Source organism: Xyrauchen texanus, chromosome 7 (assembly GCF_025860055.1).
Source record: "Xyrauchen texanus isolate HMW12.3.18 chromosome 7, RBS_HiC_50CHRs, whole genome shotgun sequence".
NCBI classification, from domain to species: domain Eukaryota; kingdom Metazoa; phylum Chordata; class Actinopteri; order Cypriniformes; family Catostomidae; genus Xyrauchen; species Xyrauchen texanus.
This window is the reverse complement of record NC_068282.1, coordinates 32334865-32354747: the sequence shown is the minus strand read 5'-3', so window position 1 is coordinate 32354747 and position 19883 is coordinate 32334865. Positions and strand designations below refer to the sequence as shown.

The following is a 19883-nucleotide window of genomic DNA, read 5'->3' as shown; positions in this document are numbered from 1 at the left end:
CTGGTACTCCCTAGCAGAGGCTCCCCTCGGGACAGATGCACAGGCAGACAGCTGGCCGCAGGGACTGTGCAAGTGCGCATTTCCCCCATTGAGCCTACTTGCATGGGTGCTGTTCAAGGTCAGGGACAAAATGGAACAAGTCACTCTAGTGCCCCTTACTGGCCCACACGGACTTAGTTTTCAGATCTCACGCTCCTTGCGACAGCCACGCGAATTACCCTGAGGAAGGACCTCCTTTCTCAGGGATGGGGCATCTTCTGGCATCTGCACCCAGACCTCTAGAACCTACACGTCTGGCCCCTGGACAGGATGCGGAAGATCTGGGTGACCTACCACCTGCTGTCATAGACACAATCAACCAAGCCAGAGCTCCCTCTACCAGGCAACTTTATGCCCTAAAATGGCGCTTGTTCACGAATTTGTGTTCTTCCCGGTCCGAAGACCCGCAGAGGTGTGCGTTCGGTCAGTGCTATCATTTCTGCAGGAGAGGCTGGAGGGAAGGCTGTCCCCCTCAACCTTGAAGGTTTATGTATCCACCATATCGGCTCACCACGACATCAGGTTCCTTAGAGGCGCCCGAAAGGGCCCAGGCCATGTCTGTTTTCCTCATGGGATCTCGCCATGGTCCTTGCAGGCCTTCAGAGTCCACCCTTCGAGCCGCTAGAATCAGTTGAGCTCAATGGGTTGAGTCGGGGATCCAGCATTCACCTAGTGCCACATGCGCTCTTATCCCAGGAGATCCCACTAACTTGGCTCCCTGGATGACTCCTCCCTAGCTTTCTGGTCCACGAATTTGGCGGAGGAATTCCCCGACCAGACCCACTACGGTACTAAAATTACTCTGTACTGGAAAAGGTACTGCACAGGATGGGCCATTGTGTGGATTAATCCCCCGTCTGTATTTTTCGCAGTACGGTTCCCATACAGGTGGACTCACGTCTAACTTGGGCAGTTCCCCCTGTCCCTGGTCGCTGTGTTTGTAGCAACTCCTCCCTCGCAGCAGGTAGGATCTACCACCGCACCATTCCCACATGTGGCCTGAAAACCCATGTGATGTAGTCCGCCACTCTTTACCTCCCCCCAGCCTGGGCAGGTGGTGGTCTCTGCAGGGTCTTTTCCACCTGAAAGAATAGGAGTTGGAAAAGAACGCCTTTCCTGATGCGTGTGATAGCATTAAGATGGCCCCAGCCACTTTAACTCTATGCGGCCTGCTCCCATGCATGACACATCGCTTTGTCCCCTCCTTCGGTGTGCCTGGAACCTAAAAAGTTTATGACGATTTTTATGGGGTGTTGGGGAAGGGTGCGTGCAGTCTGACGCAGCCTGTCGCCTTGGCTCACAACTGCCTGTCTGCAACAGCAGCGCACGTACACTGTTCAGCGCATGGCGTGATTGAATAGGGACACCTAGTGTAGCTTCATTCAAAATAACGTCGAAGTGAACGACAGACTGGGAACGTCTAGGTTACTGTTGTAACCTCCATTCCCTGATGGAGGGAATGAGACGTTGCATCCCCCCGACCACAATGCTGAACCTAGCCACTGTTATGGCCGAAAACTTATTTTCGGCTCCTTAGTGCAAAACCTGAATGGACAGATGCCTTTTCTCAAGTTCAGAGCTAACCAAGGCCTTCAAAGAAGTCCCCTAGTGTCGCTTCATTCAACACAATATCTTGTTTCCTCCATCAGGGAACGGAGGTTAAAATGGTGTAGGGCTCACAAGTTTTGGAGCGGGTGTGTTTATTAGCAATAATTAATAATTATCAATGACAACCATCAATCATTAATTAATATAACATTGATTAAAATCAATGTTACATGGGCACCAATTTATGTAGGCTCACAGGTTGGTTAGATCAGTTTTACTATCAAATATAAATTTATAATTCATGTTTATTAATTATTAATTAATAATTAAATTAAATAATAGAATTTAGTTCATTAAATTCTATCCTCGGGGCACCACTCTTTGACAAGAGAAAAATTATAGTAAGTGACTGATCAAGTCTCATAAAATTCTACGCTGCAGATTGAGTATTTTGATTGAGAATCAAAATAATCAAAAGGGGAAGAAGTTAGTCAAATTGTTGCCATATGAACCCAACAGTAATCTGGTTACAGTTGGCTTCTAACAACAACAATTTAACAATCTGAAGTAATGTAGGAGTTCTTGATGTGGCAGAGGCTGTCTTCAACACAATATTCAAACAAACAAACCAGGAATAATTATTATAATATAACAAGATTTATTATAATCAAACAGTAATGAACACTGCCAATACTAAATGAATATAACACAAAAACATAAGATGGAAATCCTAAACTAAATGGTGGAGCTATATGCTAGTGTATGTGTGTGTGTGTGTCTCGAGTCTGTAACCAAGACACAAAATGGCCTAAACTCCTCGTGAGGAACTAGTCAAAATGGAGGGCTAGGCCGGAAAGGGCGGAGCCAACGATTACGTGAAGGTGTAGGGAAAGCAAGATGGCTGGATCAGATCCAGCACAACGGAGATACTACCACGTGAGGGTGATAATGAGCAGACACACAAAGGAACTGAACGAAACAGGTGGGAGAATTTGAAAAACACCAGCCTGATTCATTCATAAACCGCGGTGCTGTTCGCGCCGTGATTTTCAATGTGTGAGAGAGAGAGGGAGAGAGAGAGAACAAACAAACAGGGGTTCATGCAATTTAACAGAGACACGCTGGTAACAGCGCGATTGAATCGTTGATTCAGATCACTCAATAAATAAACATTTCCCCAAAAATGACGATCTCATAACTCCAAACAGCAATCAGCGATCGTAGTTAAATGTACAGTTGTAAACAAAACATTAAATGTTCAACAATCGTAGATGTAAATGTAAACAAAAACATCAAAACATTCAGCAATCAAATATATATGATTTAGGTTTATAAGGAAAGTCACAGTTCCTAAACTAAATCTGCCCAGATATCAAGCCTTACTTGTGAAATCCTGTGTGATTTAAGCAGGGTTGTCTGCTGGATTCCTGTTGCATTGAGCGGTCAGGAGAAAGCAATCTGGATTCGGTCCTTGGTCTCATGCTCGTCAGCGAAAAGACGCGTCTCTGCGTTGGTTCTCGGGTCCGGTGATCACGAGAAACGCGAGAGGTGGTCAACGTTGTGAGAAAACGATTGAGAAGGGAAGCTGGTCGCCTTTTCCGTTTCCTAATACATTCACTGTTGTTTAACAGTGAAGATTAAATGAACCAGTTGTACACTACACGACTGGAACAAAGCTAAGTTAATCTTGCTCTACCGTGGCCAAATGGTGAGGTTTAGAAAAATGTGGTCTTTCTTGGTCCAGAAGGAGGGATTCCTTGGTGTAGATATGTCTCTTTAGAGCACATCGAAGCTTGATGCAGAGAGAGAACGTCTCAAATGTGCGCGCTGGTTTTGTTAAGAGGATGACGTCATCGGTCATCGGCCGCTTTTGACCAATGACGTCTGAGATTGAGTCCATGGGCGGGACTTCCATCTGGTTGCGATTAGGGATGCACCGAAATTTCAGCCGCAGAAAATTTTCGGCCGAAAATGGCACTTTCGGTTTTTGGCCGAAAGAGAAAAAAGGCCGAAAATATGAGCCGAAAATACCTCCTCGCCCCGCTCCTCAGTGCTCAGATTTCACTCTGGATCGATCTAGCCCTTATCACGGCGCTACCAAACAAAGGCCGATCATGTCAGCGGTGTGGAAATTCTTCAAAGTTTCTGATAAGGACATCAAATTTGAGATCTGCAGTGTTTATTCAGCAGAAATGTCAAGATATATATATACAGAGTACAGCAAGAGATTCTTTAGGAAAGTGCCACAACTAGCGCAGCTACACCACAACTTGAGACGTATCTAGCGGAACTACACCAGAAGCGACAATCCCCTTGACTACGGTCGCATAAAGACCGCTTTCCTTTGCTTGCGCGGATTGCACGCAGGTATTTATCTGCCCAAGCACCAGCACAGTGAGTGAGAGACTGTTCAGTGCAGCATCTCATGTTCTTGATGAGCTTAAGTTTAGCAACTTTTGTTCTTGAAGAGAAACCTGTCACTTGTACTTAAATAGAAAGCGGTCCAATTTGATGTGTATAGCAATTACATTACACTTGTTCTTCACTCGAGGATACATCTGTCGTTTACAGTTGAGGTTGGATTTAGTTCAATTACTGCTGTTTTGCACTGTTGTTTTGCACAATAATTTTCACTTAAAGTGTACATACGTTTACATAAACAGAATAGAGCACTGATCTATATATATAATTATATATTATAGTTATATATAGATCAATGGAATAGAGGCCCTCTGCCATTCTGTGTTCTGCCTTTTGTTTTAATTAAAATTACTGTTGCATATTTAAATTTTTTGAAAGATGCTAGCTAAGTTCATTACTTGACTGTTGTTTTGCATATAATAGTTTTCTAAAACTTTACATTATTTGGATAATTGTAAATAAAATCTGTAAAATTAGATTTTTACAGAACTGAATGAAGAATAATATTTAATATAGTTTTAATATATTTTTTGTCCAATTTTGGTGTGTTCCTTTCAATAAAAGTGTGATTTATTTTATTGGTTTGTAGTTTTTCAATTCAGATTCATTAAATTCATGAAATTAATGAAAAAGTATAAAATTAATACAATTATACACAACATTTTTTTTTTTTTTTTAAATAGGTAAAAATTTCGGTTTCGGTTTTCGGCCAAGTGCATCCTGGATTTTCGGTTTCGGTTTCGGCCCAGAATTGTCATTTCGGTGCATCCCTAGTTGCGATGCATTCTGGGAAATGGAGTTCAAAGTCTCACCTTTGATCATAGAACAAAGGGCTATGCTGTCTCTGCTGCCATTTTCAGTGGGACAAGGCCCTACAATGGTAACCTAGACATTCACATTAAGACCAGGAATGTGCATTAAGAAAGCAAATAGGGTCAATTTTGATTTCACCTTGACTTTAAAGTTGCACTCAGATGTTGGACTTACATGGACACCTAGGGGCTTAGATGCAGCATCATTCAAGTGCAATGGTTTTCAGTTACTAATACCATTACAGAAATTCACTATATAGAGTTTAATCCATGAGTAAAAGTTCCCAAGAACAGGCCGGCTACTGAGATTAAGCGAGCAGTTTTCGGCTGGTCATGTGATCCTAACATGGCAGCCCCCATGATGGGACCCTCTGAATTTAGAATAAAACTGCTTTTATAATGTTACTGATATGACTGGTGTCTTTATCTCATGTGGATGGAAATTATTTTATACATATGCTTCAAAATTACACTTCATTTCATTAGGAGTAATACCTTTTGTGGAAAATATTATTGAGAAGCGAGAAGTAATGGTACCAATAAAACACCTTTAAAATAAAAAAAATAAAAAACAATAATAGAATATAAATAAATTCAGTAACATGCTGAAAGAGTATTACAATAATATTCTTTAGATGTTTTGTTGTTGTTGTTGTTGTTTTGTTTTCTTAATTCAGATTCAGCTGTATCAAACCTGATTCCTGATGAGAATATTTAGAGGATTTTATCCAAATATTTTTTAGTTTCTTCTTTCACAGTGAGTACAGGAGTCTGATTTCAGAAAGAATCACATGGCTTGTCCACATATTAGATGCACAATACAACCTCAGTGCCATAAGGAACAATATGATCAGCCCATGTCAATGAAGTTACACTGAATGCACTTGTGCAATACTGGAAGAAACACTAGCAGTAGTTTTTAATTCAGTCACTGTGAAGGATGAGAAAGAAAGAAAGAAAGAAAGAAAGAAAGAAAGAAAGAAAGAAAGAAAGAAAGAAAGAAGAGAGGGAGAAAAATTTGCAAGAGTTGGTGTTGGAGAGAGAAAGAAAGAAAAGAAGGAGGGGGAGAGTGACTAAACTGTCGGAAAAAGCAAAAGGGGAAGTCTGCAAATAAAGGGAGAGGAGGAGAAATGCTAGAAACCACATGTGGCTGTTAGGAGCCATAATTCAGCTATGGAGCAATGCAAAATAGCTGGTAAGTAACTTTTGCTCTCTCTTTACTTTTGAGTTTAAATTAAAGAGTGGACAATAAGCATCTTAGGGAATAGATTTGTGTTTTTAAAGTAATACATGTTTTATCTATATAAAGATCTGTAGAAAGTATGTAATTTCTTCTCTGCAGTAGGTAGGGCAGGTGGTTATCAAGCATAACTCTCAGTACTCTTAGTTTCTGTCATTGTTTTTTTAAACTGACTAAATAGTTTAAATTTACCCAGACCTGTCCAGTTCTGAGTAAACCTTTACTCTGTGATTGTCTTTCCTTTGACAGTTTTTCTTTTCTTTCAATATTTTCCTAGAAGTTTTAAAGTGCACAAATTGTTGGCTATGAGCTTTTTAATAATAATAAAAAAAGGAAGACACATGACAAAGGGTGGGATTTCATCAATAAGGAAGTGGAACCTTATTTTAGTTTTATGTTTTTGCCTAACTCTCTTGCTCTACATAAAAAAAAATTGCAATGTTTGTGATCTGGTAAGATGATGACAAATGTTCAGTTATAAAGGGAAGAACTGACATAAATATACTTTTCGAATGTGGACACTTACCTAGTAAATTAATTCACTGAATTAGGAGAGTATGTGTGAGAGTGTGACAGATTGAGAGTTTACCTTACTCAGCAGAATCTACCTTAAGGATTGTGTCAGTACTATACCACAGAGCAGCTGCGCAGGGAGAGGTTTGCTGTGTGGCGTGCTTGAAATCTTTGGAGCTCCTGTAACATCAGCTGTTCTGGTGGCCAATGCCACACAAGCTATGCATTCAGCTACGATACAGTTTTTTGTTTAATGAAATTTATGTATTCATGCATTTTGAATATTTTTAACACTCAATGTTGTATTATTGATTGGAATGTCAAGAGAGGTCAAGTGAGAAAACTGAGAAAAGCAAATATCTGCATTTATAATGATATTGTAGATTTGTTCTGAATTTGGACTTATGTGCAGTTTAACAGATGACCACAGAGTGGCGAATGGAGCTTTTCTGCAGCCAAATAGTCTATTATACAGATTCCAATATACTGATACTCTTTGTTGTGGTGAATGTGATGACAAGGAAACTCATTCTGTGAGAGTGTCTGGGCATTCATCTTTGTTGTAGGAGGTGTTCATATGTGTGTAAAGCTGTTTATGTTGTGTTGGAGGGTTTGTGTCTGTTGAGAACAGATTTCTGAAATGTTACTTCAGCTTTATAGAGGAAGTTGTGGGTAGAGCAACGTCCTGGTTCTGCCAAGCCACTGGCTGCATGTGTTGTCATGGCAATTAACACACTGCTTTGTTTTGAAAGTGATATGGCAGAGAAACTTAAAGTTTTTGACCCTGGTGTCTCCCCACATTTTTCAGATTCAAGATTACATTGCATGTCAACACCTTAGCAGAGCTAAAACAAGTGCACCAAGAGAAATATTGATCATTTCGTACATGCAGCTCAAAGATAAAGCGCAGGATTTTTTTATTTTAGAGCAGAGTGCACAAATCACTAATCCTTGGAAAGTCAAGTTTTGGTCAAAATATCAGTTTTGATGTGTTTTATTAATGATGTCAATTGATAATAGTTTTAAACACAGGCAGAAACACTGTGAGTATATGTGCATATACAATGGGCCTGAATACACATTTTCAGACAATTTAGTCACTTATGTCAGAACGTTATTGCATTAGATACAATTTTCTTTTTTGAAAAAAACTTTATTTTGAACAATATATCTACTCTTTTATCATTTAAAATCTAAACTTAACTTAAACTTAATTTAATGATTGCTTTGCTTAAAATGTGTTTTTGCAATATTTCTTTTAAATAAATTCCATTTAGTTTGAAAACGTCTAGGTTACGTATGTAACCTCGGTTCCCCGATGGAGGGAACGAGATGTTGTCAGAGAAGCGACACTAGGGGTCTCTCTTGAGCACCGATATACACCTCTGATCTATGAAAAAAGGTCAATGAGAAGTTGGCAGCCAGTATTTGCATATCCCGCCCCCGGACATACGGGTATTTAAGCGGGGCAAATAGAGGAGTTCATTCAGGATTTTTCTGAGGAGCCAGAAATGGTCCGCCACAACAGTGGCTCGGCTCAGCGACGTGGCGGGGAAGACACAACGTCTCGTTCCCTCCACTGGGGAACGGAGGTTACATACGTAACTTAGCCATATGCCCCAGGAGCTGTTGGAATCGTTTTAGAGGGACCACGGTACCTGGCTTGAAGGAAGCGAGGCATTTCAGCACCGACTGAGCACGCTCGTTGGAGAGACGTGCTGTCATTGAGACTGAGTCTAACTCCAAACCGAGAAAAGAGATGCTCTGAACTGGGGTGAGCTTGCTCTTTTCCCAGTTGACCTGAAACCCCAAACGGCTGAGGTGCCTGAGCACCTGGTCTCTGTGCGTGCATAGTAACTCTCGCGAGGGGGCCAGGATGAGGTAATTGAGTATGCGTATGCCGGCTTCTTGGAGCGGGGCAAGAGCTGCCTCTGCGACTTTCGTGAAGACGCAAGGGGACAGAGACAGGCCGAAGGGGAGGACTTTGAACTGATACGCCTGGCCGTCGAACCGCAGAAAGGGTCGATGTTGAGGGTGAATCGAGACATGGAAGTACGCGTCCTTCAGGTCTACCACTGCAAACCAATCTAGATGCCGGACGCCAGATAGAATTTGTTTCTGGGTGAGCATTTTGAACGGGAGTTTGGACAGGGTCCGATTGAAAACTTGCAGGTCCAAGATCGGTTGTAAGCTGCCACCTTTCTTGGGTACAATGAAGTAAGGGCTGTAGAAACCCTTCTTCATTTCGGTTGGAGGGACAGGCTCTATCGTGTCCTTGATCAGAAGGGAGGCGATTTCTTCGCGCAGGGACTGGGCATGTTCGCCGTGTACTGCAGTAAAATTAACGCCCACGAAGGGGGGCGGAGGCCTGGCAAACTGAATTGCGTAACCGAGTCGAATGGTCCGGTGCAGCCAGCATGACGGGCTGGGCAGTGAAAGCCACGCCTCTAAACTCCGTGCTAGGGGCACCAAGGGGATGAGTATTTTGAACGTACCTGGCAGGGCTTCGCAGCGGTGCGGAACAGGTAATGCGGTGTCGGGAGGCAGTGAAGCGGCCCGAGGCTCCGGTGCTGAGAATAGACTCAAAGCACTTACCTTGCTCCGCGCACCCGGCAGGGAGCGGGTTCGTGACCGAAGAGGAGGTCTGGTGTTGGCGTCCTCTGAGCTTGTCTGAACCGGCCGGCTGGGGAACAGTCGTGGGGCTGAAGGCGGGGACACTGCGTCCAGGAAGTCGGGACTGTTGAGGCCTGAAAGCAGAGTGCCATGAGAACGGCATTTGCGGGCCAGGTGACTCAGAGACAAAGGAAATAGCTCTTTTATTGAGAATTTGGGGGTGCGGCAAATGAAAAAACACAAGATTCTCCTCCCGGCCCTCCACCGGGGGACGGAGCGGTCTTACCACCTCCGGAGCTAACGTCTTGGACTCTGGGTGCGCTGCCTCATGAGTGCCTGGGAGCCTTCCGGGTCCTCGTGGGGGTCCGTGAGACAGGAGGCATGCGCTTCCCGTGGTTTGCTCGATGCTGGGGCTGAGAGCTGGGCCCGGGTTGAGGCGGAGCAGAAGGTTTCCTGGCCGCGGGAGGACACCCTTGGTGATCAGACGGGGCATGGGCTGTGGCGGCAGATTTGCGGCGAGGCATGATGTGAGAGATGGCCTCCGTCTGTTTCTTCACCGTGGAGAACTGCTGGGCAAAGTCCTCGACGGTGTCGCCGAAGAGGCCAAACTGGGAGACAGGGGTGTTGAGGAAGCGAGTCTTGTCTGCTTCACGCATCTCGACCATGTTCAGCCATTGTTGACGCTCCTGGACCACGAGCATGGCCATCGCTTGCGCTGTGACCTTCTTCGCTCTCAGGGCGAGGTCGGTCGCTGAGCGCAGTTCCTGCAGTGTGTTGGGATCCGTGCATGTTTCTCAGTGCCTTGGCTTGATGGACCTGCAGGAGAGCCATGGCATGCAGGGTGGAAGCGGCGCGTCTGGCGGCGATGTAGGCCTTCGCGGTCAGCGAGGATGTTGCTCTACAGGTCCGTCGAGGGTGGCGAGGGCGGATGAGCAGGAGGCAGTGTGACGAGTGGAGAGGGGTGCTCTCCACGAAGACGTCAGCTCATCATGCACTTCCGGGAAGAACGGGACTGGGGTGGGGTGAGGCTGTGAGCAGTGTCCAGACCCCAGGAACCAGTCGTCCAGCCGTGATGGCTGTGGGGAGGATGTAGGGTTCCAATCCAAGCCCACGCTAGTGGCTGCCCGGGAAAGCATGTTGGTCATCTGCGCGTTGGCCTCAGCCTGGGCGTGCAGGCCGAAAGCGGTTTAGACCACATGGGGTGGAGAGTGATGTCACTGCTCCCAAAACGTTTCTTGCTATATGTAAGGAAGGGAAATAGTTACAGTGTTTCTTTTAACGCCACAAACCAACACAAATCGAGCACAAACGAACAGTACTGGTTTGGAGCGATTTGGACCTTATGGGGTGGAAAGTGATATCATACAGCCAAAAAATTATTTAATTAATTTAATTAATTATGTCCCATATCTCAAACACCGAACCAGCACAAATGTTAATTTTTGAAGTTCAAATCGGCAAAAACACAGCACAAATGAATGGTATAGATTTGGTAATGATTTAATTATATGGGGTGCCAACTTCACGGAGGTCATAAACCTTTCTATAGGTCTTTAAGCCATATCCACACTAGTTGTTTTCATTTCAAAACACATTAAAGGAATAGTTTCACCCAAAAATGAAAATTTGCTGACAATTTACTCCAAGATGCTACTCCAAGAATACATCCAAGTTTCTTTCTTCATCAAAAAATTAAGATTTTTAGAATTTCATTTCAGGCCTCCTCCTTTCAAAATGCAATTGAATGTACACCATTTATTTGAGGGTCCAAAATGCATATTTGGGGTGCATTAAAAGAATCCACACAACCCCAGTCGACAAATAAAGTTCTTCTGAACCCAAACAATTGATTATTTTTAGAAACAAATCAATACTTATATAGTTTTTAACTACAAATATTCACTTCAGTTCGCTGAGGGAAGTTCTCTCCTCCCAATTTTCCTTCATGACGTCTAACACGCCACAGGACTTATGCACAAATTATAATTAAAATGGGGAAAAACCCATGGAGGCTTGCACGACCTCTTGCACTGCAAATAACGTGTTCAAGCCACTTATCCATATTCCTAGCATCTTTGTTCACAAATGTATGAATCATATTTTATTAAGATCTCATTAAAACATTTGACCAAGCCATTCATTTATGGATGGTACATGCTTGTCCGAATCAATTTAAACCCAGTAATTCATACAGCTTGTGTAGAATGCTTGACATAAAATCAGTGCCCGGATCAGTTAGGATTTCTTTCGGAATCAAATTCTTTCGGGAGATAATTCCGCAACACTAAGTGCTGAGATGTTGCGCAGAGGCACTGCTTCCAGAAATTGCATTGTATAATCACCAGGACTAACAAAAAACTGTCCACTCTAATGGCCTGATGAGGTCCATGCCAATGTGTTCGAATGGGACCTCAATCAACTGGAATCCACCAAGGCTTGGAATGTACACTCACCAGTATCTGGTATGTCCCTGTCAATCAGAGACGGTCTGTGGAATGCCGGGAACATGGATCAAGGCCTCTACCTCTGATCTCGGACCTTACCCTGCTCCCCGCAGCTCCAGCACACCAGCCCAAGCTTCCCCCCACACCTGTGGCAGTGGGTTGCCTCACCTGGGATGAAGAGAGGGAAATTACTGGGTTTGTTGGCACAGGAAACCCCCATAACCGGGGAGCCAGTTTCGGGGGAATGTTCCTCCATTTCCAGGGGAGCGGAACAGGGCAGAAGGAAGGACTGGGGGTGAGAGAGTGCCGGGGAAGAGACAATGGGGGGCAGGGCATTGGGTGCACCATCCCCTGGATACACAACCAGATGGTCTTCCGCCAGCTGGACCGCTTCGTCCAGCGAAGTCGCTGCACCCATCGCCGGCAGGCATCACATAGCTGCTGAACAAAGGCAAATGGGCGGCCGACCTCGCTCAGTGTCAAGGAGCGGAATCACTGGCAGTCTTCTACTCGGCTCTCGCCGATCTGTTGCAGGAGGTTGATGACTGGAAGTTGTTGCTTGTGATCTGGGCTTCACCGGTCAGCAGCCGCAGAAGATGTACTACCCATTTCTCCTGTGGCAAAATCTGGGCTTTGGCCGTGTCCTCAAAGAGCTTGAGGTAGGCCTCCGGATTGTCTCGTCATCTTTGTGATTAACATGTGAGGCTTCACTGCTGCCGGGGTCGCTTCGGCCACCCCTTCCTGTGGCACTAAGCTCCGCAGCACCTGCCTGTCATCCTCCTGGGCCCGAAGGAGCTCCTCAAAATGCTGCTGCTGCTCCATGTGTAATGCCACGAGAGCCTGGTGTTGGGCATGGTGGATGGTGGAAAGGGACATGTAGATTACCTCCAGTGGTGATGACTCTGTGGCAACGTATCTTTCTTCCTCTTCTCCCAGGTTTTGGCACCAGTGTAACTGGTTCAATGAAATGAGGAAGCAGGAGACGGCGTTTCCAACTCAAGAATGTCACTTTTTATTGATGTAGCGATTTTATTGGTAAAATCTATTGTTTTTTGGTAGCGGCTTAGCTGGGCTCTCTCTGCACACTCTGAGGACTGGCCCCTTTTGTTTCCCCCGTCTCTCACTGCGAACACAGTAACAAGCAATTACAAGCAACTAATTTCAAGTAAGAACCCTTACCGCTTACTCTTTTTCCAGACGAATTCTTGACCATGCCCTCATCTCCACAGTTGAGCTTTAAAAATGGAAAAAGCTTAAGCTTAATTATGGAGAAGAAAACACTTTTGGCAAAGAGTGTTTATTAAAAGATTGATAGAACTTGGTTCTTCCTGGATGCTGTATTAAAGCTGGAATATCCCATATTTGGTTGGAAGAAAGTTGGCAACCTGCTAACGTAACAGGGCCACGCTTCTTGTGGGTTTTTTTGTTTAGTTTTTTTCCCCCCGCATATGCAGCCAGGAGATTTCATAAGTTTGCTACAATTATCTACTTTTCCTGCTTTAAAAAGTGTTTTTGAATACAGGCTGTATGTTACAGCCTCCCACAACTGTTTCCATGAGAATGCTCATTGTCACGGACAGATTACCAACCGGGCCAATGGGGCCAGTGCCCAGGGGCCCTAGACTACCAGGGGGCCCTTGACATGGCTGCACAAGCTAGTTTGGTGATACCCTCCACCCAAAAAGTTTTGGGCTTGAACAACGAACCCCCCGCCCCCACCCAACCCCCCACTTAACTTTTTGGTGGAGGGGGGCCCTTGGAGATAATTGGCCCCAGGGCCTTTGTAAGTCATAATCCGTCCCTGCTCATTGTTTGTTGTCAACCTTTCACTTTCTGTCTGCCTGTGTTTGTGTGTGTGGCAGAGGTCTGTTTGGTATTTCTGTTGCTTCGGCTGACTCAGTCGTGCCTGGTGTTGATTTCTGAATATCGCTGTGCCTTGAAGAGAAGTTACCTCTGACAACAAGGAATTTATAACGGTAAGCTTTTCTTCCAGCTTAACAACTCATTATATGATGTATATCCTGGACAACGACAGGCTCTCGTATTGCTCTGGAAAAGATTTTCTATTTGTTGTTCCCAGTGGTGTGTCCAGACTTTTTTTGTCTGGTGTGGCCCATGTGGGGCATAGACTCATTCAAGGGTTGCATGAAGTTTGACTCAACATCCCTGGTATTAATAATAATAATAATAATATGTTCATTTTCAATAATTTTTAATAGCCTAATGTTACTTAGCTAAGTAATTAATTACCTGTTATTAAATGTTAACACTGCAAAACACAGAAGACTCCAAATAGCATTTTCTTTTTTTCAGTATAATTGTTAATGTATGCAGTGTCTCTTGAAACTGCATAAATGTTATGAACACTGCTAATATGAACCCAGCAGTTCTGTGCAATTTTGTGGTATTTTGGAGTTGGAGAGATGATGCTCTTTTCTTAAGAGACATACTTTGAATTAAGAATAATTGCATTACATTATAAAAGGAAATAAAGGAAATAAATATAATTTAGAAGTCTCAACTTTCTAATAAAAAAAATGATAAAATTTATTTTTAACTCCAACACATTAATATGATAAAGAACCTGCTAAAGTTTACAACGTTCATGGCAATGTGGCATCGTATCTTTTAAAGATGTTATACACACCCCAAAACATCACGTGGGAAAGTATTCAGACATTTAATATCTGAATGAATGAATGGTTCTTGGCCAGAATAAGATGATGAAATATGCAGAAATGTACAGCATTACACTTTTTATTTAGTTGGCATAGATGCGAGTACTGGCCTGTTCACTTCAAGCACTGGTGCAGGGACATAGAGGTGCATTCCTGCGGAATTCCAGCAGGTTGTTTCTTGCAGTGCGGCATTTAATTTCCGAGTTGAAAGCAGGAGCAAAAAATGTAAAATGCTGGAAAAAATTATAGATGGAAATGAAATCGGAGACATACATTTTATAGGGCTTGAATCAGAAGAAGGGGGATTTAGGATCATCCTGCCAAGTTTAGTATCTCCACGACTTACAGTCTTTGATGACCAGACACTTTTAAGGCAGAAAAAAAGAAGAAAAAGAAGAAAATTAATACAATTACAATAGGGTTCTTCGCTGCTTGGCCCCCTAATAAACACTAATAAACAATACTGATCTTGTGCCCTTACAAAACAGGTAGGCTATTAGATCAAAAACCAAAAACTAAATAGGAACATTTTCACTTTACAACTCCTTTAACACTGTGGCTCATTAAATGTTATGTATATGGTGTGCTGATTGCTTTAATTCACTATCCCGTTCTTCAGTGGATCTTCAAATTAAAAGTCCTAATAGGTGAAATAACAAAAAAAAAGGGGGAAATAATAACAGTAAAAACAAAAAAAAAAACATATCTTGTGGCTTTTATTGTTATACTTATATAATTAACTAAAAACTAAGCTATAAATAACTAATGCAGAAATAAAAAAAAATTAAGTTTGAAATAAAAAATAAAAAAACAGAGAAAAAGATCATTTAATTGAAGCAGCTCAAACTTGGGAAATGACCAATCACAGTTTAGATTTTGGGGTGGCCAATCAAATCCTAGGGAGGGGGGCATCTGGACATGCCCCTGGTTGTTCCTCTTTTCTTTTTCTTTTACTTAAATCTTCCCAGCTGTGTGGGGTGGACAAGCAGAGTTCACCCAATATTCCTCAAAAGCTTGTCGGCTTTTCTTCAGAAACCAATGCTAAGAGGAGCTCTAGGGCTGTGCTTGGCAAAACCAAACAGCTGCAGACACAGCATTAAATGTTAGTCCATGTATTTTTTAAACACATACTGTTTTAGAACACCGCTCTCTGAGAGGCTAATGGGTTATGCATCTCTTGAAGTGTTTTTTTCTATAAACACTTGGAATAATCTCATGGTGGAGAGATACAGAAAAGACAATTGTGCTGCTGTTAAAGTGTAAATGGTATTCTGTTCTGGTCTTTCTTAGTATTAAAGAGAGATGGATGTCACAATCAAGGTGGTCTGGAAAGGGATGACTTTCCATTCAGTTAGACAGTTGTCAGACTTTGCTGAGGTGTGCTGAGAGACTTATACGGAGAGACTGAGAGACCATTTTTGCCATGTAGGATGTATGTATTTATGTATATATGGTATTATAACAAGCATAATTTATTCTTTTGTTTGAAGAGTGCAGACATTTTTAAGGGATTTTCAAAGCACTGTGAATATTTTAGGCACTTTGGCAAACTGATATATGTACAGTATTAGGGAAAGTTTGTGACTGGAATATCTGGTCCAACATTAGAGAGAGATAGTGTATTCTCCCAAGTCAAAAAGCAACTGGGTGGTGGGATTTTTAGTGGTTTGGACATGCATGTGATAACTTTAAGAATGTAATTTTTATTTTGACCATTTTCCCATAATCCAAATTTGATTAACAATATATACAGGATTTAAGAGCCTCAAATGAGCACGCTTTTTCAGATTTTATTTATTGTTAAAGTTTATTACAGACAGCTAGTAACTTTACAATCAAGTGTATGAGTTGTTGATGTGAGAAACTTTTACTGTCTTTCAGCAAGTCCTGTGTTTTAAGCATTTGTTTCAGATGCCATTAAACTAAAAGGTCAAATTAAATTGTCACACAAGCCTATACAGCCTTTTCTTTTTGGCATTAAAATAGGGAATATTTTAAAGTTTTTAATTAAAAAGAAGATTGGCAGACAAGCTTGGTATTCACAACACAATCAAATAACTGTACAAAAAATGGATTGAAAATGCAGCTTGAAAGTGAATATATTTTATCTTTATACAAGAGTTCCAATCTGATTGGACAAGCAGCAGTTCAAGAGTGCTGACATTTATTATAACAGCTCTGGGACACTTTACTGTTTGTATTAATCCATCTGTCTGTGTTTGGAGTGTACCATACAGATGTCACGACCACATCAGGCTCTCCCTCACTCACTCAGCCTTCACACTCACCAGAATACTAATCATGCACATCTGACACTCATCAGCTCTCATCACCAGCACTATACAAAGAGCACACACACCCTCAGTCATTGTTTGGCCTCGTCTGATGCTACAAACTACTTTCTTCGCAGCCTAACTGCTACATGCTTCTATTGTATTCCACCAGCATTTTTACCTCGATCCAATCATCCAGCCATCCACATCATCATCCAGTCTTCCTTTGTCTCCTCGTCTTCTCCCTTGTGTTTGTGTGTGTGCTCTGGAAACCTGTAAGACAAACCCACAGTTACTATCAGACCATCCTGCATTTCAAGAACCTCTCCATTGATCATTTTACCTGTTTTAATACTGTGTTCCAGCCGATTCGTTTATAAACTTACCTGTATTATATGATCCATCTCTCTATCGTCATTGTGTCGAATACGTGACAACGTGTAGCTAGTATGTGTTTCTCTGAGATATGCAGTGGATTATCCTGCTTTGACTTTGGAAATATTACAATACTGGAAGTTAATGAGTACTTAAAAACAGATCATCCATAAAGACACAGCAGGTCAGTCCAAACAGAGCTAATAGATGTGAGTACTTTGACATACTGATCAATTAAGAATTTATGAAAGGTGTTCATTGGTTCTGTCTGAGATGACATATAGGCTACAGTAGAGCAGATGTTGGTGCAGACAATAATATAAACTCAGCAAAAAATTCTTTAAAATACAGTGTCCTGAAAAAGGGACGTTTCTTTTTTGCTGAGTTTATTTAATGAGGAAAGGATAAATAAGAAACTGGATTGCTACTTTTGTTACACTTATGCACAGACAGGCAAACATTGATTTAATCTCATACAATTACACAGACTCTAAGGATAGTAGCAATCTCCCAAGCATTTTATTTTTCACATTATTAAGGTATTGCATAGAGGCTTTTGCCTTCAGTTCAGCTGTCATATCTTAGAAGGTCAAGTCAAATGCTTAATTAAATAACAGACTCCTCTAAGCATCTAGGGACATTCAACACTCCAACAGAAACATGGCTCTGCCACCCTAATGAGACATCTGCATTCAGACAAGTATGAAAAAAGAGACTGAGATTTACTCTGATGCACTGAGAGAATGTGACCAAAGAGTGTTAATGTATCTTTCTCACATTTGTTCATCAGGAGCTTAGAGTATTATTGGTACTAAATAGAAAGTTGGCCACACAAAAAAAAAAACCCACAAAAAATAGAGAGTTTTACAATAAGTACAGATGTAGAATGAGAACGGTTTTGATAACCAAACAAAATAATAATAATAAACCGTGGGTGTTTGTTGGGTAGAATCAGCAATAAAGGTCAAGGGTTATGCATAGAAGGTCAAATATTTGTTGATGGCTGACTTGTTCAACAATGTTCATTGGCTCTTCATCATATTATTATATTTAATACTTAATTTAGACAAGTATTGTTTGACTGCAGTGGAATAATGTGACTGGATTAGAGGGATCTTTTATTAATTTAAGAACAACATCATTATCTGACTAATAAAGTATGTACTACACTAGAAGATGTTTAAAAAAGAAAAACATGTTTTGGCACTCAAGGTTTTGCATTTTCATTTTGGTAAAAGCAAAGTTATGGGTCAAGTGAATCAGTTCAAATCGATTCGACTGAGAAAAGCATTTTTACAGAGTTCATAAAATATACAAGGTGTAAATTATGCATGAAACTGAACTCCTATTTCACTCAACTTTTTATTCAGAATTTAGCTTTCTTTTACAATCATTGATTTCCATTTCTGGGTAATAATGGATTACGTGTCATTTGAACTATGTAATCAGATTACAAAAATAAAATACTTGTAATTGAATTACATTACATTTTAGAATGTGTAATATAAGATTAGTTACATATTTATGGATTACATTATTTAGTTCATCACCAAGCAGACAAAGGCAATAACTACTACGTAATTGAATAATTATGCTCCTATATTTTAAAAGAGCAGTCTGAGTCAGAGCCTGAAATATGAGCAACAGGTCTAACCTAGTAGAACCACATACATTGAAGATGTACATACAAGTGTGGTCAGATGGGACAATGCAATCTTTTCCTTACAAAAAGTATATTCATTGTATGTTCTATAAATATAAACTATTTTAATAATTATTCTACCGTATGTATCATCTAGCCATGTGTGTATGTAGCTACCAAAATTTGCTGTTTTAGGCCTGATCTTTGGCCAGAGCACTGAATTTGGCTGTTCCACCCTACTGAAAATTTATTAAAACAATAAATGGTGTTTCATAACCCATCTGGGTTTATTAGGGCACACTGGTTACCATGTCTCTGACTCTCACCATCTGCAAAAGGTTTGCTGTGGGCTTGGGCATCGTGCCCCACAGTCTGTATCCCCTCAGCCTTCCTATACTGTGCTAACACTATAAAATAGTGTAATGTTGATTAAAAATGAATAGCTTCTTTTGTATTTTTTAATTCATTTGTAAATTGAACCCTGTATCTTTTTCTGTAAGTTGATGGTTCAGTCTAAACCTGACTATTGACTATTAGAACTCTTGGAAATCTCACGCAATGAATGCCACACTGAGAGTGTGTAATCTATGTTGTTCCTCCAGCCCTGAAACGCTCATTTGAAGTAGAGGATGTGGACTCCACCTCACACTCCTCCTTGCCTCACACACGCAGGACACCGTCCAACTCTCAGCGTTCTGCTATTTCCCCAACAAGTGGTCGATATTATGAGTTGGGCTCCAATGGCACCAAGCCCCCTGACACTTCTAGGCCCAAAGCGAGGACCCCAGAACCACACAGGACAGAGCTGGGCTTTGACGTCTCATCTAACAACAACGGCAAAGCCATTGATGGCTCTCCCAGGTACAAACTAATATATGGTGTGTAGTTGCGATTTTCACTTCATTGCCAATTTCTTGGAACGAATTTATAGAGAAACCAAACTATCTTGTGTAGCATTATCTTCATTGGCAATTTAGGTTATGTGGTCTTGCTGTGAAAAATCATTGGTAAGTGTGATAACTTAATGACCCAGATCTGTGGTTCACAGCATGAATAATATTTAACTTGATTCACAACAGTTTAGCTTAAGTCATCAGCAAACTAGCTTTAATGTTCATTAAAAGACAGAACATGATGTATTATGTGACAAAATTTGGTAAATAAGAATTCATATTGCACACTTTACATTTTAAAAAGAGCAAATCAGATTCTAAAATTATACAAACACTTATTTAAGGCAATATTTACTCAAATTTGCCTTGAAAACAGATTTTTGTTTCCTATC

The 19883-nt window shown here is 41.6% G+C and overlaps 1 protein-coding gene and 1 pseudogene across 1 annotated transcript in view; one reads left to right on the top strand and one right to left on the bottom strand.

Moving 5' to 3' along the window:
• LOC127646988 (trinucleotide repeat-containing gene 6C protein-like) overlaps positions 1-19883 on the bottom strand; it is a 551486-nt pseudogene that overhangs the window by 245265 nt on the left and 286338 nt on the right.
• LOC127646395 (septin-9-like) overlaps positions 5884-19883 on the top strand; it is a 121381-nt gene continuing 107381 nt past the window's right edge. The window contains exons 1-2 of the mRNA XM_052129987.1: positions 5884-6015; positions 19201-19459. Of these exons, the coding sequence (XP_051985947.1) occupies positions 5994-6015; positions 19201-19459 (281 nt within the window). The 5' untranslated portion in view covers positions 5884-5993. The remainder of the gene's footprint in view (positions 6016-19200; positions 19460-19883) is intronic.